The sequence below is a fragment of the Labeo rohita genome, chromosome 2 (assembly GCF_022985175.1).
Source record: "Labeo rohita strain BAU-BD-2019 chromosome 2, IGBB_LRoh.1.0, whole genome shotgun sequence".
Classification (NCBI taxonomy): domain Eukaryota; kingdom Metazoa; phylum Chordata; class Actinopteri; order Cypriniformes; family Cyprinidae; genus Labeo; species Labeo rohita.
The window spans coordinates 18314260-18338200 of record NC_066870.1 but is presented as its reverse complement, the minus strand read 5'-3'; the positions used below and the strand labels follow the sequence as shown (position 1 = coordinate 18338200).

Here is a 23941-nt window from a genome sequence, read left to right as displayed (position 1 = left end):
TTTCACCTCAGATTTCAGATTTTCAAATTGTTGTATCACGGCCAAATATTGTCCTATCCTAACAAACCATATATCAATGTAAAACTTATTTATTGTTGATGTATAAATCAATTAAAAAATTTAAAAATTAAATTTAAATTTAAATTTAAAATTTAAAAAAGAGGACCCTTATGACTGGTTTTGCGGTCCAGGGTCGCATATATATTGTAGTAGGCCTACTGTAAATCCATTTAAAGCATCTGCTAAATTAATAGCTAATTAATTATTTTTATTGAACGATTTGTACAAACAACTTAGCATCAAGAGTATATAATATATATTTTTTGCAACAGTAGGATCATGTACATAAAAGAAAAGGGTCAGGGCTTTTCTTGTAAGTCTTATTTTCCTATTATTGTAAAACGTTTTTTTTTTTTTGTTTTTTTTTTTGCATTTTTGGGGATTTTTATATAAGACACTTGTCAAGTACACAACCTGATTTTCCTGCTCAAGTAATTTGGTTTATGTATATACATTTGACCAGATTAAAAATGTTAACCAGAAATTCATGAATGTTATTGCTCATAAGCCCATGAACAACGTTTTTTTTTTTTTCCAGAAAAGTGGTAACACTGTACAAATAAGATGTCATTCGTTAACATTAATGTATTAAGATGAAAAATGAACAAAACATTTACTGCAGTATAAACACTTGTTCATTGTTAGTTCACAATGCTAACGTTAAACACAACCTGTGATTTTAATAACGTATTACTAAATTCTGAAATAAACTAAGATTAATAAACGTATAAATAATGTACAATTATTGTTCATTCTTAGTTCATATTAACTAATGTAGTTCACTTACCAAAGCCAAAAAACTTACATGACTTTGTCAGTTAACAGAAATCCAGCCTTGGAAAAAACAATAACTATGAAACAGAACACTTTTGAAGAACAAACAAATGAGAAATTGCTCATGTGAACATCTGTCAGATGATCTCATGAGCAATTTGAAGCACATAATGCATGAATGTAAGTTATTGTAGCTTTGCTGTCAGTAAAGCAAAAAAGGAATATCAATTTCTAAACCCTCCAGCTAAATTTTGTATTGTGCTGAAATGCATGGAAGATTGAGGAAATGTATCTGAGGTTTTGGAAGAAAAAAATAAATAAATAATAATAAAAAAAAAGCACTTTGTTCAGACCACAACCTAAATGAATGTGATCAGTGTCAGTCATTTTCTCCATAACTTACCCTTGTTTGTATGTAAATTGGAGAAGGAAGAGGACTTTTGCCAGTCACAACTCTTTAAAACAAGTGTAATTTTTGAGTGGTCATAAGCTTGAAAGAATTGCAAACCAGGTACTGTTTATAGCATTTATTTATGGTGTACAGATGTAATTGGCAATAGTGTAGGCATGGTCACGTGCACAATGCTTAAGGCTACAGTTCATTTATGCCAAAATCCTACTGTGTATAATTTGTAAATATAGCAAAAAAAAAAAAACCAAAACAAAACATAAGATTTATTTAGACCACAACCAAAATGCACAATCTCAGTGTTATTTTCTCCATAACACACGCTTGTTTGTCTGGGAAGATGTAAATTCAAATAAAGCTGTACAGGCATTTGCCTTTCTTGGCTTTAATCTTCCTCAGGTAGAACTCCAGATCTTTGCCCTCAAGGATGTAGCCATCAGTCTTGCCACACTGTCCTGGTCTAGAGGCACTGCAAGCTGAGGTGAAAGATAAAATAAAATGGATTAAACACTTAAACTGAAGGGCAATGCCGCTGCAGGCAGCGTTTATCAGAAGTGGTATAAACTCAGCATTGTTGTGTCAATAGCAGAACTGGAATTTTCATAACTTACCAAGAAGCTTCCCTTACAGGAACTGCTCAGAGGACTGATCTTGCTCTTCTTTCTGTGCTCGAACTTCTTTTGGACCTTTTTGACCTCTGTTCATTCAGGATTTCCTCTTCCTCAGGGGTCTGAATTGATACCACAAAATTCAAAATTAGCAATATACCATTTACAGTGAATGTTTTTGGTATTAAGAGAGAGTACAAGCTATGGGTCTTCCTCAGAGTCTTATAATCGCATCACCTTCTTTCAGTAGCAGAACTGACAATGTTATCATCAATGAAAGACCATTATTAAAACACCCCACAGTTTAATAAAGAAAACCAATTTAACTTACTAGCTTGGCACCCTTTTTCCTTCCAAGTGGAAGAGTGTAGTGAGACTCGTACCACTGTCTGTAAGACTTGCGGTCCACAAGGACAACGCAGGGTCTTGGTTCTCACCAGATCATTGTTAGAGGCATTGTAGACCACATAGATGATCCTGGTCTTGTGGGTACAGCCTGAAAATCATTAAAACCCATAATGAAACATCCAACAAAATCTAAGCAAATTCACTGAAGATCAGGTTGAACGTGACTTTCTCAGAGAACATAAGGATATCCATCAAGCACATTCAGTAGCAGAACTGGACAGATTTATCTTCATTGAAAGAGCTGCACTTGTATAAACCGCATAAAACAAGCATAAACTTACATTCTGAGTCCTAAGAGAAGTTGTCCACGTCACTGTATTTCTTGTTTCCAACATGGACTCTTACTGTGTGGATGTGGCGAGGTCCAATCTTTAGAGAGTCATAAAAATATACATTTAAGAAATGTGATAAAGACCCATGAAGACATTCTTTGAGCTTGGTCAATGTGTCAGTGTAACTATGACGAATCCTAACACGGGAAGGTCAAAGGCTTTAACCAAAAAGGCTAAAAAAAAGACCAACCTAAGGACGGGTTTTCATCATCCACACTTTCGCAGAGAAATATGTTCTTATAGCAAAACACATTGGAGTTAGATTTACCTTGTTTTTTATGCCCAAGCTCATATTTCCTTTCTTGTGGACGGGCCTGCCTTTGCACCAGCGGTCCCTTGAGATACCTGTAAATGTAAAGAGATTGAGATGTATTAAAAACAAATCTGAAAGAAATCAAACCAGTCACTTTCACCGCATACTTGAGTGTTCAGTTCTCCAAGGTATTTATCCGCATGAACAATCAGGTTCCGCAAATTGGAATCATCATACACACTCAAGCTCAAAAGAGTAATTTAATTATTTAAATTAAAAAAAAAGGATTGCTGTTCAACACTTGTACGACTTCCCCCATACAACACAACCAAAGTCATCTTAATTAAATTCTATTTTTGTGCTCCATGAAAGACAGTCATACAGGTTTGTAACATGAGAGTGAGTACACACTTCCCTGTTTTTGTGTAACTTTCCCTTTAACAGGAAAGTATGTGGAGATTGGCATTAGCAATCAGCAGCTCATGTAAGCTGGCCATGCAGCCTCCACATGCACATGCATGATGTACCCTCTACCCATTAGCTTCAACTAAATTACACAGTTCAAACACAGGGTATGTTTAAGAGTATAGTACCCAATGCCCACAGCTATTTTGAGCAATGTCTCCAGCCACGTTCCCCATTTCTTCTCGTAAAAATGTCTTAAAAAGCATTGACCAATTTGCGACTATATAGTTTAAAATCTACCTTTGTGATGTAGCACTGAGTGAGTTTAATCAAAAGCATCACTGGATAAAGCAGATAAAGACGGATTGTTCCAGTGACCGGAATCTTAAAACACGTACCCATTTTCAGTCGCCGGCTAGAAAGAGGGCTCGTAAAGGCTCACGTGCGGGTTTTAAGCAACCACATATAGCGAGAGTACCCGAGAAATCGCGAGAGTAGTTTTTCTGGCTCAGTGGGAAAATACTTGACTGCCACCAAGCGTTTATAATTAAATATTGTGTATCCATTAAAAAAATAAATAAATAAATAAATAAAAAACATTTATGTAACCATACTTTGAACATAATACTTTCTTTAAAAACCATACTTTAATAATTTAAGTCACTAATTTGCCGCTAATTTATAGTGCAGTACTAAGTGTGTACATCGCATAAAAGCATGTGCTAAATTGATATAAGTTGACCAGATTTCTGAAATGGAAAACCAGGGACATTTCCTAGTTCAGCGGTCAAAATATCATTAAAATCCCACTTGTGATTATCTACAAAAAAAAATGAAAAATAAAAATAACGACAATATATTTGTGTATGTTTTTGTTTTTTTAATTGTTATGGTTTCAACTTACACTAGTTTATTAATAGTACTACAATTCACCACAAACCACACTATAAAAAGTAAATAGCAAGTACTGTAAATAGTACAGATAAAAATAGAATTATAACGAAATTATGACTTAAAAAAAAACAAACAAACAACAACAACAACAACAAAAAAAACAATTGATATAAAAACATGAGAAATAAAACTACATTTAACAAATGTGACCCTGGACCACAAAAACTGTCGCACAGGAAACGTTATATCTGTAATAGACAAAAAAAAAAAAAGAAAAAAAAAAAAAGGAAAAAGATCTATTTTCCTTATATGCCAAAAATCATTAGGATATTAAAGATATGATATTAAAGATAATGTTCCTTGAAGATATTTTATTGCTAATAACTTAATTTGGACAACTTTAAAGGCGACTTTCACAATATGTTGTTTTTTCTATGCACCCCCCTGGTGAAAAAACCAGCATATGCTGGTAGGTATGTTTTGATGCTGGTTTATGCTGGTCCTTGACCACCAACATGACCAGCAAAAACCAGCAAAGGACCAGCTTAAACCAGCATCAAAACATACCTACCAGCATATGCTGGTTTTTTCACCAGGGCCTCAGATTCCAGATTTTCAAATAGCTTTATCTCAGCCAAATATTGTCCTATCAAACCATAGATCAGCGGGAATGGATGGTTTTGTGTTTCACAAATATACGTTGTAACGTTTTCTGACTGTTTTTAACATTTTCACAAACTGTGAGTATAAAGTAGTTACAACTTTTATTTTTTTTCAAGTTATTTTATGTTTATGCTTTTAGAAATGGATCTTTACTATCCCTAATCAGGCTAATTATTTTGCATTTTAGGCTCATTTTAACAATATTATTATAAATATCGGAGCTGTGACGGCGGAAGTTTTAGAAAAGTTTAATACTGTGTACAAATGATCCCGCAACCATATCATTCCTTGTTATAAAGTGCACACAAACAGTATTACTTCTTTTAACATGTATAGTTAGTATGTGACTACCTTGAAACCAATAACAGGGGCATCTGGTCACCATATATTAATAGCTAATTATTTTTTTTTAACGAACAATTTGTACAAAGAACTAGCTATCAAGAATGTATCATTCCCAACAGCAGGATTAGGTCCAAGAAAAGGGTCAGGGCCTTTCTTGCAAATCATATTCTCCAATTATGGTAAAATATTTTATTGCACAAAACCTAGGCTTAACACTTAAATATGTATGGTTTGTGTATATACATTTTACCAGAAGTTCGTAACCAGAAGGTCATCTTTGTTATTGCTTAAAAAAAGCCCAGGTTCTTTTTTTTTTTTAGAAAAGAAACCTACATGACAGCGTGCCAGTTAATCGGCATCTAACCTAGAAGAAACAACATTTACCTCCACAAAAAAAAAAATGGCTGTAACTTTAAACACTGGATGTCAGATGTTCTGACTGACTTCTGAATTGAAGCACAAGATGCTTTTTGGATCAATTGTTGGATTATGAAGTTCATGTAGCTTGAGTGCTGCTGTCAGTACAGCAAAAGGGGGACATAACATATTTCTAAAATTCTAATTAAAATTTGCATAACATTAGAAAATAAACATTCTAAATAGAAATTTTCCTGAGTGGTCTTAGATATTGATTCATAAGCTTGAAAGAATTGCAAACCAGGTATTGTTTATAACATTTATTTATACTGTACAGATGTAATTGGCAATAGTGTAGGCATGGTCATGTGCACGGTGCTGAAGGCTACAGTACATTTATGCCAAAATCCTGGTGTGTAGAATTTGTAAACATGGCAAGATCAGGTCACTCCTCCCAAGGGCTCATGTCTGTATCGATGGCCACACAGTTGTATGCAGCATAGCGAAGCTTTTCTTCACAAACTTTAGCACTGCAAAATTAAACACAACATTACAATGCAGTCAAAAAGGGTGACAATTATGGTTGAGAAAAATCTAACTGATCACATAAATATTACAACAGACCTTGGGTATTTGGGTAGATAAAGGGTGCTGGAACATGTGGAAGATTGAGGAAGTGCATCTGTGGTTTCAGATCTAGACAAAAATGCATTTGTTTAACGTTTATTTAGACCAAAACCGAAACGCACATGATCTGTGTTATTTTCTCCATAACTCACCCTTGTTTGTCTGGGAAGATGTAAATTGGAGCAGGAAGACGACTTCTGCCAGTCACAAACCTCAAAAACCTACTTCGATCCTCTGATAAAAAAAGTGTAAATAAATCACAGTGAAAATTAAGTAGTTCCTTTAGCAAACGAATAGGAACAGTTGTTTCATGTAGCTCAAGGATCCTTACTAACCATTGGTGAAGTTCATCAGGGCTTCCCATAAGTACTGCACTCTAACATCTGTTTGTTCCAAGTCTTCATAGCGTGCTAATAGAAAGAAAATATATTAGTATGCATTACATTAGCAAACACTGACATAGAATTCTAGCAAAACAAACTATTTTGATAATGTGCCACTTGAAATCCAATTTAAATTCGGGAGCGAAAGTAAAGCAAGTTGAGAGTGACTGCCGTACAGAGCTATAATATTTTCAGTTTCATCCACTATTCGGTTCAGTGCCTTCAAGAATTCATGCTGAGGAAGAGAATATCAATTATTTAATGCCCATGTCAGCTGCTGTATGACTCACTGAGGCGTTTAAGGGCCTCCACTGTGATCTCTGGGTCTCCGCACACTTTCTTCTCCACTTCCTGCCATGTCAGGAGATCAAGCACAGCTTGCGGCACCACTTTCACCAGTCCTGCCTGCATGGCAGCAATCTGTGGTGCAGAAACGCAGCACAAAACTTTACGGACTGATCGAAAAAAGTAGATGCTTAGTCTCAATATACTTTGTAATGTGGCATTACCTGTTCTCTGCTCTCTTCTAGTCTTGATTTCTGTACCAGGCGTATGAACTCCATGCGGTCTTCATATCGGACGACCACTCCACTGCCTCCTGGAATCAGCTCCACCAGCCGCCCGTCGCTCAGGGGTGTGGTGTACACAAGCTCCTGGCCGAACTTAAAATCAAACGTCTCCTTGTCCATATGCTCCATCGCTTCCAACAACTTCACCTAAGGAATTATGTTTCATCAGTTCCACTGATTACATGTTGGTTAAAGGGTTAGTTCACCCAAAAATGAAAATTCTGTCATAGGTTACTCATCCTCATGTTGCACCAAACCCATAAGACAGAATAATTCACCTTCAGAACTCAAAAAAACTCAAAGATATTTTTGATGAAATCCGAGAACTTTCTGACATTGCAGAGACAGCAACACAACTGACACATTCAAGGCCCAGAAAAGTAGTAAGGACACTGTTAAAATAGTCCATGTGACATCAGTGGTTCAATTGTAATGTTATGAAGCTATGAGAATACTTTTTGTGCACACAGAAAACAAAAATAATGACTTTTTTCAACAGTTTCTTCTCTTCTGGAGCCTTGAACGTGGTAGTGCAGGGCTCAGAAAGCTCTCGGATTTGATGCTCTCGCATCATAAATATCTTAATTTGTGTTCTGAAGATGAACGGAGGTCTGGAACGACATGAGGGTAATTAATGACAGAATTTTCATTTGGGGTGAACTATCACTTTAAAACAAGTCATCTTTATTTATATAGCACTTTATTCAATACAAATGATTTAAATTCAGCTATCAAACAGCTAAATAATTCAGCTCAATTTAGTTCAAGTTTTGTTCTCATCTTGTAGTGTCAGAGCAGTCAAACTAATAATAACACTGTGTAATAATTGTCTTTTAAAACCCAACTAAGCAAGCCAAAGAAGACAGTAGCAAAAAAAACCAAACTATTGGGTGACAGAAATGAAGGAAAAAACCTAGGGAAAAACCAGGCTCTATCAAATCAAATGAGGAGTAGTGAGCACCATGATACAAAGATAGGACTGAGAGAGAGATATTTGGGCTTCTTACCAGCACTGAATCTACTGCAGGAAAGTCTTTAGTCCAGCTGACTGTTTCTCCAATCAGCTGCTTCCACACCAGCCCTGGCAAAGCCAGAACCTAAAGAATAAATTTGATGAAATCTCATTATCAACAGAATGTTAATTTAACACTAAGGTCCAGCACAACAAGACCAGCACTGACCAGAAAGTCTTTTCCACGAAGAGCTGCGCCCATTAGTTGCCCGATCCATTCAAACTTGTGGAATTCTCGGCAAGAAGGATTTGGCACATAGAAGTCTCTGGCCTCTCCAGCCCCCTGATCCAAAAACAGATAATCATTATATAACGATAAGTTAATAACTCCAATGTAATGGACTATGCACCTTATTTTTTGCATATGAGCGGGCACTGCCATTTGCAAATTTTATGGGCCTGGCTTCTGGTCTCATCCACGTCCAGCTATTTTAGCTGTACAAAACAGTTCATTTTGCTGGTTGCTATTAAAAATTGGTACGTCTTACCATTATTATTTTAATGTATTATCTTAATTATAAACACTCTGGTTTGCAGTACAAACAGTTTTACCGTTTACTGCACGTTGTTATTCTTCTCGTTATTTCCCTATAGCGGCTAATGAACCTGAAGTCTTGCCCATAGGTTTACATCCGGGTTGAAGAATAAGGTGGACAGAAAGAAAACAACACTGCATTTGTCAAGTTAGCTGTTACCTGGTTAGAAGTTCGTGTAAAGAATGGAAGTGGCATGGGGCACTCTGATGAGCTGGGGCAAAGCTCTTCAGACATGTCTGCCAGGCTGTCTCGAAATCCACCACCTACAAAACAGAAATCTCAAGTGAGGATACTGTGTTTACTGCAGACGTGAGAATTGTTGTGGGTGTGAGGAAGCTTATCTCTTATGACCTTGATCGATGATGCCTTCTGCAATGAATTTACACTCCCACCATTGGTCATATCGTGCTGGCCACCTGTAGGAAAGAGAAAAATATTTGTGTGTACAATAAATCATAACTAGTATGTTATGGAGCTTTTTGACTATTTAAAAACAGTAAGTACAATAAAACAACTTCTGGAATTACAAAAAAATAAATAAATAAACGACCTGTAGTCCAGAGTCTTTTCAAACTTGTCAGACGGCTTCAGACCTTCATACACCTGCATAAAGAAAAAAAAAAAAAAAGGAGTATTCACAGGACATCACCATTCAGATGTTTGTGGTTTGATTAAAAAAAAGGCTGTATTTATGTTAAAAAAACAGTAAAAACAGTAATATTGTGAAATATTCAAAATAAATGATCTTACTGAGTATATTTTAAAATGGAATTTATTCCTGTGATGATAAATCTGAATTTTCAGCAGCCATTACTCTAGTCAAGTGTCACATGATCCTTTAACATATATTGTAATATTTTAAATGTCTTTACTGTCAATTTTGTGTTCTTATTGAACAATGCAGCTTTCATTTCTTTAAAATAATGTTATGTGACACCAACTTTTGAACGGCAGTTTGTTTTCTGCAAACACAGAACAAAAACAAACGTTTTTTGTAAACATATTATTGTTGTTTTGTGGACTACCTGAGTGAAGACGGCATTTTTACACGTGGGATCCAAAGTGGGATTGTCACGGTGCTCCATGGCAAGGCGACGGTTGATGTAAAGGCGGGGCATGAAGTTAGGCTTACTGGTCTCAGAGTCCTTCAGGCACTGGGTGATGAGGGCAGAGCGTCGCTTGGACAACAGCAGGAACTGCTTTATGCTCTAAAAGGGCAGCACAGATTTTGGTACATAAATTCCTGAAATATTTAGCAAACTATTATAAGTAATTGTTAAACACTGCACATCCAAGATGTGTTAAAAACACTGCACGTCATCCAAGATGTTTATGTCTTTCTGTCTTCAGTCGAAAAGAAAGTAAGGTTTTTTAGGAAAACATTTCAGTTTTTTTCTCCATATAGTGGACTTCAATGGGTGCCAACAGGTTGAAGGTCTAAAGTGCAGTTTCAATGCAGCTTCAAAGGCCTCTACACGATCCCAGCCAAAAGAATGGCTGTACCAACCCAGTGTTGACAAAGCAAATGTGCAAACGAAAAAAAACCCTACCTTACCTTTTTGAACCAAAATAAACAAAGAACTAACTGCACGTGACCTTTCCAACATAATGCATTAAATCGTAGACATGCTTAACAGAACTAGTGCAAGACGAGCATTTGTGGTTAAAAAAAAAGTACATACATATTTTTTGTTTGTTTTTCTTTTTAGAACATGAGCGTTCGTTTTGCTAGATAAGACACTTATTGCTTGTTTGGGATCGTGTAGAGCCCTTTGAAGCTGCACTGAAACTGCAATTTGGACCTTCAATCTGCTGATCCCCATTGAAGTCCACTATATGGAGAAAAATCCTGGTATGTTTTCCTTAAAAACCTTAATTTCTTTTTGACTGAAGAAACAAAGACATGAACATCATAGATGACATGGAGGTGAGTATATTATCAGGTAATTTTTATTCTGGAAGTTAATCCTTTAACATATAAATATTACATATTTAATATTTTAATTATACATTTAAGATTTATTTTAATTATACATTTTAATTATACATTTAACATAATATACATGTAAGCTGTTGGTCTGGCCAATGACAGACAAGGGAAGTAGTAGTACACATTTCACCTTTAATTATAACTAAAGTAACTGATGTAAAAGATGGAGGCCCACATTCACACATATACACAAACTATTCACTGAGGGTGTAGAGAATGGTACAAGACAAATTTGTCCTGGACAAGAGTACTAACTTTGATCTGGTTGAATGTTCCAAGGCTGTAATCCCATGCAGGCACCATATGAGGCAACAGACTGTCCAGAAGTGTGATGAACCTACAGACACAAAAAAACAACACTGAGGAGTTGCCAAAAGCTCATATATAGGCCTTATTAAAGGAGAAGTCCACTTCCAAAACAAAGATTCACATATAATGTACTTGTCATCAAAGATGTTCATGGCTTTCTTTCTTCAGTCGTAAAGAAATTATTTTTTTTGATGAACACATTTCAGCATTTTTCTCCATATAATGGACTGATATGGTGCCCTGATTCTGAACTTCCAAAATGCAGTTTAAATGCGGCTTCAAACGATCCCAAATGCGGTTGTAAATGATCCCAGCAGAGAAAGAAGGGTCTTGTCTAGCGCAACGATCAGATATTTTAATAAAAATAATACAATTTATATATTTTTTAATGTCAAACGCTCATCTTGTCTTACTCTGCCTGGACTGTTCTCCCTCCCTCCCTGCCATCTCATGTTCTCCCTCAACTTTAAAATCGTCCTATATTGCTTTTTTACCTTTTTTGTTAAGGGTGTTTGATCTTCTTTGCACGTTCACTTTGCAAAAAGTGGGTCGATACTTCTGCAGCGAGGATGATGTTGAAATGATTTTTGAAGTTGAGGGAGAAAATACGATTGGAGTTTTTCGACAAACCCTAACCGTCTTGAGTCAGAATACACAGAGTTCAGGGAGAGAAAGGCAAGACGAGCGTTTGAGATTAAAAAGTATTTAAACTGTAATTTTTTTAAATGAAAATAACCGATCATTTCGCTACATAAGTCCCTTCTACCTCGGCTGGGAGAGTTTACAACCGCATTTGGGATCGTTTGAAGCCACATTTAAACTGCATGTTAGAAGTTCAAAATGGGGGCACCATATCAGTCCATTATATGGAGAAAAACGCAGAAATGTTTTCCTCAAAAAACACAATTTCATTACGACTGAAGAAAGAAAGACATGAACATCTTGGATGACAAGGGGGTGAGTACATTTTATGTGAATCTTTGTTTTGGAATTGGACTTCTCCTTTAAGTCATAAATTCCTGGGTTTTACCTCTGAATGACCAGTGCACGGCGATAGAGGACATCAGGGGGCGTGCCCTCCAACCTCGGGTAGCGCACTAGATTGGGGGACTGGAACACGTCTGCATTCAGGCCCAAGTCACGCTCACAGGACGATTTGATCTTTAGACCCCTGATCCGTACATCGATACCCTCATCTACCGCAAAATATAATTACAGAAAATTAATATTAGAAATCAAAACGACAGGTCACGAGTGTGGCTTTCTCTTCCAGCTGACAGCGCGTGCTGAAACTTACCTCTGCATTCCTCAATCCTGATCTCTATGACAGGCAAATGTGACGTCATGTCCTCCAGAACACAAACCTCTCCAATTAAGTTGCTGTGACAAATATAACAGTGTTGCAATATTCAGAATCTTATATAATCTTTACATATTTATGACTTGAAAATTGCTCTTCTACTACAGCTTATACATGTAAAAGTGTAATTGGTCCCAAAAGGTAATTGGACTTTTAAATCACACTTAAAAATGCATGAATGTTATTACATTAGATAACAAAATATCAAAATGACATTTATTTTAGAAGCAAAACATTTCAGAACAAAATGTTGCACCAAAAAAGGCAACATTTGTTAGGTTTTAAATAATAAAAATGACTTACTCATCTATTGTTACATCACTGTATTTCTTAAGATTGTCTCCCTCTCCACCATATACAGTCACTCTTTTGGGCATGTAGTTATCATCTGTTGAGTCCACTGTTAATATCAGTTTGCTAAAGGAAAAGAAAAATGTTTATGATCAGCTTTTTCAATCTGTTTAGTTTTCTGTAGTCTAATGAGCAAAAGACAGATCATATGGTTTGAATTCCAACAAAATTCAGATTTTTTGGAACGTGTCTCAGTTTGACTGACCAGATCTGATTTCACTTGCAAAAAGACAGTTTAGACAGTCAGTCCAAAAGGTGACTAGCAGATCAGTTGTCCTTACTTGACCACAGTGCCTCGCTTCATGTGCAGCCGGATCCAGTGCTGTCCTTGCATGCCATCACTTTCCCAGTATGTCTCCGTGTCTCCATCTGTCAAGCAGCTTGCGCCACCACTGGGGTCCTCCTTTAAACAGAAATACTCACTTACTAGTCTACAACACCTGATATGTTCACAGCTCTCTGCTCTTCAATATAACTTAGAATAATACTAAGCCTTCACATACTGAACTAGAAGACACATCAATGCTAGTCACACACTGCTTCACACTGCCAAGGTTTTCATCTTCCTTCCCAATGTGGTCATAAAAATAGTGTACAAGGTCCTCATCGCATTCAAATGTCCATGTAGGAGGCACACACCTGGATGACAGAGTTTAGGCAGGATTAGGCATATCTGGGTCAAAAACAGATCTATTAATTTGTTTAAAAAAATGCAATTCATACTGTGAATGCAATGAGTTGGATACACCTCTGCTATGATAAGCATGTTTTACATTTTCTGATATCATAATGAAAAAATACACCTCATAAAAGAATAAAACTTTCAGTCTGGAATAATCTTATTTCTCAGAAACAAAATATTTTGACAAAACCGCTTCACTGTTTATTAATATGACAATGTATTAATTAGACCAAAATACAAGTCATGTGGTGCAAACATTTTTTTTTCTTTTAAATTTGTGTGTCACATCATCCACTCACCTCAGCTTGAGAACAGCGGTCTCGTCTGGCTCTGCCACTTTGGGTTTGGCACCCATGTGTAAGGAGTTTTCCACATCCACCACCTGCTCCCACCTACAAAACAATTCAGGAAAAATATTGGTACTTCACATTTACTAAATTGTCAGAATGCAGTTATTTACAATAAACATTTTAACATCTTAATATACATGTTTCATACAGACTGTGAATTGAAGTACTAAGTTGAATGTCAGACTGCCTAGTTAAAATTTAATGGCAGTTTATTTTTTAAATAATTGAGGTGTTGCCTTAAGACCATGAAACTATTTTCTGCTATAAAAATAGTACTACTGTTTAAAGATCTGTGGTCTGTAGGATATATTTTATTTTATTTAAAAACAAGTCTTTTATGCTCACTATGGCTGCACTAAAGGAGTAGTTCACTTCCAGAACAAAAATTTACAGATAATGTACTCACCCTGTTGTCATCCAAGATGTTCATGTCTTTCTTTCTTCAGTCGCAAAGAAATAATGTTTTTTGAGGAAAACATTTCAAGAATTATCTCCATATAGTGGACTTAAATGGTGCCCGCAAGTTTGAACATCCAAAATGCAGTTTAAATGCAGCTTCAACGGGCTTTAGCCGAGAAATAAGGGCAATATCTAGCAAAATGATCGGTTATTTTCTAAAAAAATAAAATAAAATTTATATAATTTTTAACTTCAAATGCTTGTCTTGTCTAGCTCTGCCATACACATGTGTAGTCCGTGTAATCCGGGTCAAGACAGGGTATGTCGGAAAACTCCCATCTCATTTTCTTCTCCATCTTTAAAATCGTCCTACATGGCTGCAGAAGTACCGACCCAGTCTTTACAAAGTAAACATGCAAAGAAGGTAAAACAGCGAAGTAGGAGGAGAAAATGAGATGGGAGTTTTCCGACATACCCTGTCTTGACCCGGATTACACAGACTACACATGTGCATGGCAGAGCTAGACAAGACAAGCATTTGAAGTTAAAAATTATATAAATTTTTATTTTTTTTTAGAAAATAACCAATTGTTTTGCTAGATATTACCCTTATTTCTAGATAGAGCCCTTTGAAGCTACATTTAAACTGCATTTTGGAAAGTTCAAACTCATGGGCACCATTGAAGTCCACTATATAAAGATAATTCCTGAAATGTTTTCCTCGAAAAGACATAATTTCTTTACAACTGAAGAAAGAAAGGCATGAACATCTTGGATGACAACGGGGTGAGTACATTATGTCAATTTTTGTTCTAGAAGTGAACTACTCCTTTAATCAATCAGTCATAAATTGAGTAAAACATTATTACAACTAAAAATTGCTGTCATCTATTTTAAGATATTTTATGTTATATTAATATATTTTAATTTATTCTTGGGTTGGCAAAGCTGAATTTTCAGCAGCCATTACTCCAGTCTTCAGTGTCACATGATCCTTCAGAAATCATTTGAATATTCAAATTTGGTGCTCAAGACACGTTTTGTATTATTATCAATACTGAAAATGGTTTACTATATTTGTGGAAACCATAATCCTTTATAACAATTCTTCTATGAATGAAAGTTCAAAAAAAGAACATTTATTTGAAACAGACATCAACTGAAACGTCTTTATTGCCACTGACTGTGCTGAATAAAAGCATTAAAGTGTATTTAAAATATTTAAATTAAAAAAATTAAAATTATTACTCTTCCTCATGTTGTTCCAAACCCTTAAGACCTTCGTTCATCTTCAGAAAGCAACTTAAGATATTTTTGATGAACGCACTGTGGTACTCTTGTAAACGTGCAGCGAAGACTGATTTGGAAGAGAAGAAATTGTTAAATACAGCTGTTATTTTTGTTTTCTTTGTGCACAAAAAGTATTCTCAAAGCTTCATATTATTACGGCTGAACCACTGATGTCACATGGACTATTTTAACTATGTCCTTACTACCTTACTGGGCCTTGAACGTGTCAGTTTATGCAGAGCCAGAAAGCTCTCGGATTTCAAAAATATTTTAATTTGTGTTCCGAAGATGAACAAAGGTCTTACGGGTTTGGAACGACTTGTGGGAGAATAATTAATGACAGAATTGTGATTTTTGGGTGAACTATCCCTTTAATTTCTTTAAAAAAAAAATACTCACCACAGATGTTTGAACATTTTGCTCAGAATTTTACGATTCAGTGAATTAACGAAAGTACATAATGCATCAGTGAATTAGAGAATGGTGGCCAACAGTGACACAAACCTGCTACAAGGCTTGTGGTCATATCCAAACAGCTGCTGTTGGCGGCTAATAGTGTCCGGAGATTCCACCGGCACAAGTCTGTCTCCACCTTCCGTGTGTTTACACACCAGGATCCAGCCCTCCTCTATGTCCAGGCCAGCACGATACTCCTCCAGCTGCTCCTGTGATGGACAGAGAGGTAAAAAAAAAAAAAAAAAAAAATCACAGCGACAGGCAAAACAGGCTGACTCACATTTGAATGGCCCATTGTTGGGAAGAGTGGAAAATTCTGAGAGTTACACAGACACACCAACATGCCGTGACGTCACGGACCAGGAAGTCCACATACTGATAGCAATAATGATACAGCAGATCAATCAAAACAGCTTCCGACAGCAGTTATCGACAACATGTCATACAAATAGCGCATACCTTGTTTATTTTGACCCACAGGCCATGGCTGTTGCAGTACTCTTCCCCTGTTGTCCGTATACATGTCCCTTTTTTAGGCTCGATGTTACACTTGCATGATTTCTTCTGTGGAGCCTGATGTGGGCTTTCCCACACCGACACCAAACTCTTGCCACCTGAGTTGCCAGCTGTTGAAGAGGACGCGGAAGCGGAGCCCGACGACGAATCCTTACAGATTTTGTAGCAAATCTCTTTCGGCACGTAACACAGGGACTCCGGCAGAGTTTCGCTTTTTCGGAAACACTCAATGCACTTGTTTAAAAACCGTATCCTTCCCAGGAGGGTGTGAGGGTTGTCGTCCGGAGACATCTCCTCCTCAAGTTTGAACGCGCTAGCCGGAGAGCTAGCTGAGGATGTGTCAACAACACCAACACTGAGCGATTCGGCCGTCAGCGAGCATTACACTCACATATGCTTTCCCTTTAATTCCCGGTTTGTTCGCTTTTACTGAGATCCGATTGAATAAACGAGCCGTACGACAAAAGTCTAGATACAGCTGAGCATTGTTACTCCCGCCAGAACTGTCTCGTGGATACTGGCATCTGTCAAGACAGCTATGTGTCTCCACCGGTCTAAAGGGCGATCGATCCGCCCATGTGTGTTTACTCATTCCCCCTACTGGATACACTGCCTGTTACACTAGAATGAATAAAACTGTTCAAATTGTATAAAACTGAAAATTTTGAAATATATTTATTTCTATTTTAATTATTCCCGTAATCTACACTAATATACATACACTACCAGATGTTTAATGTCTTTTTTAAATAATTCTCTTCTGCTCACCAAGCCTGCATTTATTTGATCCAAAACACAGCTAAAACAGTGAATTATTTTTACTATGAAAAATAACTGTTTTCTATTTGAATATATTTTAAAATGTAATTTATTCCTGAATTTTCAGCATCATTACTTCAGTCTTCAGTGTCACAAGATCCTTCAGAAATCATTCTAATATGCCGATTTGCTGTTCAGTAAACATTGTTTGTAAAAATTGTTTAAATGTGATCATAACGACATTTATAATGTTACAAAAGATTTCTATTTCAGATAAATGCTGTTCTTCTTAACTTTAAATTCATCAAAAAAAAAAAAACTGAAAAATTATACTAATGTTTTTAACATTAATAATAATAATAATAATAATAATAAATACATGTTTTGGAGCAGTAAATAAGAATATTGTTTTCCACAAATATCACTATGATTTGTGAAAGATCATGTGACTGGAGTAATCATGCTAAAAATTCAGCTTTGAAATAACAGAAATAAATTACATTTTAAAATATATTCAAATAGAAAACTGTTATTTTAAATAGTAAAAATATTTCTAACCTTTACTGTTTTTGCTGGATCAAATAAACGCAGACTTGGTGAGCAGAAGAGACTTCTTTAAAAACATTAAAAATCTGACTGTTCAAAAACTTTTGACTGGTGGTGTATTTCTTAGTATTTGGTATTTTAATAGTTTTCTTATTTTACGTCATGAAAGTTCTTTTCAAAAATCCTACTTTTTACAGAATTTTTACCTACCTCTTTAATTATTAAAATAATTTAAAAAAAATTATATATATATATATATATATTTGATTGGGCATCAGATTTTTCAAGCCCTCTAAAAAAAGCAAGGTTAAAGCAAGACGTTTAAAAAATAAAAAATAAGATCTATCTATCTATCTATCTATCTATCTATATATATATATATATATGAAGATTTCAGATGCAAAACCAGCTAAATCCATCTGACGTCTTTCTTTAAAAAATGCATTTTTATCAGGCTCAGATGTATAGGTTTCTGTGTAAGTACTGGTACTTCTGATTGGGCTGAGGCTGCTATTTTAGCGAGTTTGAAGAAAAAGTATTTGATGGATGTTTAATATGTGTCAAGAGCATTCACTCAGTATCATTATCTCATTTTTGACCGAGATGGCTTTTTTGGCTGGTTTTGCATCTGAACTCTTCATATATATATATATATATATATATATATATATATGTGTGTGTGTGTGTGTGTGTGTGTGTGTGTGTGTATATATATATATGTATATATATATATATGTATATGTATATATATATATATATATATATATATATATATATGTGTGTGTGTGTGTGTGTGTGTATATATATACATATATATATATATATATATATATATATATATATACATATTAAAGAGACATTTTTTTCAATGTGACTAGTGTTCTTAATTTTTTTAAACAAACGTGGACAACCAGATAATAATAGTTAGTATAATGATAGTAATATTTACTATATAATATCATCGTTGACGTTATATAATAAAAAAAAGTAGGGCAAAAGTCACTAGAGCGACGGTGCTTAATCACGTGATAAAATAGAGCCCGATGATTGGTTGGTACTTTATGTTTTCTGTGGGGTGAACGTCGTAAGGGCATTGAAGGATCTGAGCATTGTCACTAAGAAAAGACGATGATTTTTAATAAGGTAAATTCGCATTTCCATTGACGTAATTGTTAAACAATTTTTATTTTGCACATTCTTGCCATTTTAATGTCAAACTGAGAGATAGCTAGCCTAGCGCTAATAAGTTAGATTAGCTGAATTCCTACAGCTAGTCTACGCAGTTCGTAAGGAAATCATTGCATCTGGGATTATGTAGTTTTCTTAAATGTGATGAGTCAATTAATGAAGCTGAGAAAGTTTGAGCTCTTCTGCTGCTCGTAGATTCACTTTACTTTTGAAATCCCTATAAACAAAAATGCTCAACTTTATCTCGTCAAAATACTTATTCTTTACTTAATTTTATAAATGTTATTTTATTTTATACAATTAAAATAATATAAAAGTGCAGTAAAGCTGTATATAGGTTAGTTTGTTTGAATCATTTCCTTGTTGGCTGTAGGGACAGTATCTGCACTGTGGTAAATATTTAAAATTGTCATGTCATTGCAGAAATGTTTAATGATCGATATTTAATCATTTTCTAACAGGTTTTGAGGGCAGGCATCCAGGCTGGACTCAGGTTTCAGAGTACTGGCCCTCAAGGTAGTGCCAGAGCAGCTGCTGCCTTGAAAGAAGCCCATGGAGGCTTCAGCTTTGGTATGTATAATCATCCACTGCTCACTGTGCTTTCAAAAATACCAAGGCATTGTTACACCATCCCATCACACTATTCCTATTTAACAGAACTAACTGAGCAGCAGAAAGAGTTCCAGGAGGTGGCAAGAAAGTTTGCACGGGAGGAGATTGTCCCAGCCGCCCAGTCATATGACAGAAGTGGTGAAGTAGGTTATCTAAATCCATCTGTCTATCATTTTGTTTTTGCATATTTTTAGATTTGCAAAAAAATCTCTGATTTCCTCCTTGCAGTATCCATTTCCTCTCATTAAGAGAGCATGGGAGTTGGGTCTAATGAATGGACATATTCCAGAGGACTGTGGTAGGTACTTTTAAAAACTGATGCCCAAAAATGATTATTCTGTCATCATTTATTCATCTTCACTTTCTTTCATGAAACATAAAAGGAGACATTTGAATAATGTGCTATTGATTTGTTTCTTGTTTCTATGCAATTATACCATAAAAGCACCATAAAGCTATCATAAAAGTAGTCCATATGACTTGCGCTATACAAAACCATATCTGAAACCATAGTTTGGGAACAGACTGATATATAGTGGATGTTATTAGCCTGAAATGTAGCACAGCTGTCATATGAAATGCTTTTATGGTGCTTTTTATGTCATTTTAGAGCTTGGCAGTGTCCAGTCTTGCAGGGTCTGGACCCCATTGCAGTTTTCATTGGCCAAGGGGTGCCAAGAGGCCATCTGACTGACATGTATAGCAATCACAGTTCGTTCTGTTCAGGGTCATGTTTAGGTGTGTGAAAATGTAAAATTGATGTACCTACAATACCTACAATCAGGAATGTGTCGTCTTCAGTCATCAAAAGTGTATGCCACGAAGTTCACATGCATTTGAAAATCCGGCTTTTAACTGATCCTGACAAGCACTTATTGTCATAGTTGTAAAGATGATGGCTTCTTCTTTCGTGAGAGAGTTTGGCCTCACTAAGTCTTTGTTACCACATGGGCCGTCAAAGAATGCAACACACACATCTCTTGGAAATCCTGTAGAGTTCAAACAACCAGATAACAACTTTGAAACTCCTAAAGTGTTTCCCATTTTGTGTGCCTGATGCATACATTCAACCAAGACTCTGAGTTGAGCTGAGACTTGGCAACCTCAAGCCTTTTTTCTTTTCATGATATGTGACCCTGGACCACAAAACCAGTCTTAAGGGTCAATTTTTTTGAAATTGAGTTTTATTCATCATCTGAAAGCTAAATAAATAAGCTAAAGGGTGCAAACAAAAATCGAAATATGTAAAAAATTAATCCAAATGAAATTCTTAGTAATGCATATTACTAATCAGAAATTAAGTTTTGATGCATTTACGGTGGAAAATATCTTCATGGAACATGACCTCTACTTAATATCCTAATGATTTTGGCATAAAATAAAAATGTATTTTTGGCTATTGCTACAAATACACCTGTGCTACTTAAGACTAGTTTTGTGGTCCAGGGTTACATATTGAAAAGGGTACCCAAAATATTCTTCGCAAATTTTGTGTTTAATGGAAGAAAGTAAGTCATAGGAGTTTGGTACAACTTGAAGACATCTATTCCTTTGATTCTGACCACGCTGGATATTGCCATATGTTCCAGGTGGAATGGGTCTGGGCATATTTGATGCCTGTCTCATCACAGAGGAACTGGCCTTTGGCTGCACTGGAGTACAGACAGCCATTGAGGCAAACTCTCTTGGAGTAAGTAGAGTGTTATAAACATATTTTTAATTAGGCTTCATAGATGGTCATTTGTGCATAGGACTCATGCCAGAATTTATTGTTTTAAAAAGTTACATTTTAATGTCATTTTTCAATGTAGCAAATGCCTGTCATTATTGCTGGCAATGATGCCCAGAAGAAGAAATATTTGGGTAGAATGACGGAAGAACCACTGATGTGTGTAAGTATCACAGTTTTTCTAATCATCAATATTTTATTATTTATGTAGCATTCCCATTTCATTGCTTACCAATATGTGACTGTCGACAGGCGTACTGTGTGACCGAGCCAGGAGCAGGTTCTGATGTGGCTGGGATAAAGACCCGGGCTGTTAAAAAAGGAGACGAGTATATAGTCAGTGGTCAGAAAATGTGGATCACCAATGGAGGAAAAGCAAACTGGTAGGTGAAACTTCAGTCATACTTTAGTAACTGTGTTTTGGATCCATTACAAACCTTCAGTTTGCATTTCTAGGTACTTCCTGCTGGCCCGCACAGATCCCGATCCCAAAGCCTCTGCTAGCAAGGCTTTCACAGGCTTTATTGTTGAAGCTGACACCCCAGGAGTCCAGCCTGGCAGGAAGGTACAAGCAGTCTGCGGTCTTATGCACTCAGACAATACTTACACACTTTGTTAATAACACTGTGAGATTCTGCACTATTTGCTTATGTCTACATTCTTCTGTTCAACAGGAAATGAACATGGGCCAGAGATGCTCAGACACCAGAGGCATCACGTTTGAGGATGTAAGAATCCCGAAGGAGAATGTTTTGATTGGAGAAGGAGCTGGATTCAAGATTGCCATGGGTGCATTTGACAAGACCAGACCACCAGTAAGTCTTATTAAATTGCAGTTGTCTTAATACATCATGGTGTCATGTCAACCATCTCTTAATGTTATTCAGGTGGCTGCAGGTGCTGTAGGACTTGCACAGAGAGCACTGGAAGAGGCCACGACGTATGCTTTGGAAAGAAAGACTTTTGGGAAGGTTATTGCAGAGGTACGTGTCTGTTTCAGTAGACATATTTGACAACCCAAACTGATACTATGAAGTTAGTAAGACAGCTGTGTTTGTTTACTGACCTCCAGCACCAGGCAGTGTCATTCATGCTGGCTGATATGGCCATGAAAGTGGAGCTTGCCAGGATGGCCTATCAGAGAGCAGCCTGGGAAGTGGATCAGGGTCGCAGGAACACCTACTATGCCTCGATCGCCAAGGCCTTTGCTGGAGACATTGCAAACCAGTGTGCCGCCGATGCCGTCCAGATCTTTGGTGGAAACGGTTTCAACAGTGAATATCCTGTGGAGAAGCTGATGAGAGACGCTAAGATTTACCAGGTACGAATTGTAGGCCCAGCCTTGTTTATTTGAATCGGTGAAGATGCTAAAATGTGACTAATACTTTATCTTATCATCTGCATCCACAGATTTACGAAGGGACTGCGCAAATCCAAAGGCTCATCATCTCAAGAGAACACCTTGGGAAGTTCAAACAGTGAAACTGTAAACCCATGCCACAAGCTAATTGTTTGGTTAAGCGTCTTTTGTACATGATAATGTTTTTGATCAATAGATCTCAGGATTGTATCTCACAGATTGTAAATTGCCTACACAGAGCTCCAGTTGCCTTATGTCATATCAGCATGCCTTGCAGTCTTTGTGTTGAAAAACTAAGTTGATCAAATGTAAAGATGAACAAAGTAACAGTTACACAGCTCTTCCTCATTATTTTTGTATCTAATTATGTCCTCAAAATAAAAATAAATAATCTGCATTGAATACATTTGTCATTTTCTTGCACAAATATCTATACCCCACTTTAAATTACTTATTCTCATTGTAATCACTTTTGATTTTTTTACACAAATTGTAATGTTAACTGTATTTGTCAAGCTCAACCATTCAACTCCAAGAATTTCAAGTTATTGAAAAATAATAATAATAATAAAACTAAATAACTTTTACCAAAATAATTTATGGCGAATTGTGACACTGGACCACAAAACCAGTCATAAATGGCTCGAGTATATTTGTAGCAATAGCCAAAAATATAGTGAAGGGGAAAATTATTTTTCTTTTATGCCAAAACTCATTAGGATATTAAGTAAAGATCATGTTCCATGAAAATATATTGTAAAATTCCTGCCGTAAATGTATCAAAACGTAATTTTTGATTAGTAATATGCAATGATAAGAACTTTAAAGCCTTTTTTTTTTTTTTTTTTTTTTTTTTTTTTGCACCCTCAAGATTTTCAAATAGTATCTCGGTCAAATATCCTGTCCTTACAAACCATACATCAGTGGAAAGCTTATTCAGCTTTCACGGTCACAATACAAAATACAGTAGATACATACATTTTTCATTAAGCTAATGTGTTCACAAAGAGTTTTTCATGGGGCAATGATTTACAGAATCAGCTTCCTATAATATGACTACGATTTGGATTTGACTTTAAAAAAAATTACATTTTGTGATGATATTGAAACCGCGGAACATGTTATTTTACTGTATGTATGTGGATGCTTTATGTTCTAACATTCATGACTGACTTTACCCAAAGGTACCTCACCTTAGAAATTTTACTGTGAAGGACATTATCTTTGGACAATAACAGAGATGACTTTTTTTTTGTTAATAATGTACTTCTGGGAAATTATCTACACAAATCCAAGTACTTAAAAGTGAAACCAACGTTTTGTGCATTTTATAATGAGTTTATTTCTTTTACCAAAGCCCTCGAAGTGATGAAAAAGAAAAATGCAATAAATATTTTGTCCTTTATAGA

The 23941-nt window shown here is 35.9% G+C and overlaps 2 protein-coding genes, 2 non-coding genes and 1 pseudogene across 5 annotated transcripts; 1 reads left to right on the top strand and 4 right to left on the bottom strand.

Annotated features, from left to right (window-relative positions):
- Window positions 1-1490: 1490 nt before the first annotated feature.
- LOC127182529 (40S ribosomal protein S8-like) lies at window positions 1491-3722 on the bottom strand (annotated as a pseudogene).
- LOC127155196 (small nucleolar RNA SNORD38) lies at window positions 2061-2130 on the bottom strand. The gene has a single exon (XR_007825547.1). It is a non-coding gene; the product is annotated as a small nucleolar RNA SNORD38 (small nucleolar RNA).
- Window positions 2702-2809, bottom strand: LOC127155221 (small nucleolar RNA SNORD46). The gene has a single exon (XR_007825553.1). It is a non-coding gene; the product is annotated as a small nucleolar RNA SNORD46 (small nucleolar RNA).
- Window positions 3723-5813: 2091 nt separating the features above from the next.
- hectd3 (HECT domain containing 3) lies at window positions 5814-16910 on the bottom strand. 2 transcript variants are annotated; one of them, XM_051094314.1, is made up of 21 exons: window positions 16282-16910; window positions 15871-16031; window positions 13627-13719; window positions 13149-13284; window positions 12927-13045; window positions 12598-12711; window positions 12232-12314; window positions 11965-12130; window positions 10881-10962; window positions 9661-9843; window positions 9186-9238; window positions 8987-9051; window positions 8795-8898; window positions 8269-8382; window positions 8095-8184; window positions 7028-7234; window positions 6809-6938; window positions 6471-6545; window positions 6288-6369; window positions 6133-6204; window positions 5814-6038 (listed from the first exon to the last, which is right to left on the bottom strand). In XM_051094314.1, exons 1-21 carry the CDS (start codon window positions 16627-16629, stop codon window positions 5954-5956), a joined length of 2562 nt encoding a protein of 853 aa, XP_050950271.1. In that variant the 5' UTR covers window positions 16630-16910; the 3' UTR covers window positions 5814-5953. The 2 variants fall into 2 exon arrangements, with proteins under 2 accessions (XP_050950271.1, XP_050950262.1); XM_051094305.1 differs by having other exon boundaries at window positions 12927-13048; window positions 16282-16909.
- A 1767-nt stretch (window positions 16911-18677) lies between these two features.
- acadm (acyl-CoA dehydrogenase medium chain) lies at window positions 18678-22934 on the top strand. Its single transcript, XM_051095706.1, has 12 exons — window positions 18678-18786; window positions 19293-19401; window positions 19489-19586; window positions 19672-19741; window positions 21033-21133; window positions 21255-21335; window positions 21425-21555; window positions 21629-21737; window positions 21847-21987; window positions 22060-22155; window positions 22245-22493; window positions 22583-22934. The coding sequence occupies exons 1-12, from the start codon at window positions 18772-18774 to the stop codon at window positions 22652-22654; spliced, it is 1272 nt and encodes a 423-aa protein (XP_050951663.1). The 5' UTR covers window positions 18678-18771; the 3' UTR covers window positions 22655-22934.
- Window positions 22935-23941: the final 1007 nt, after the last annotated feature.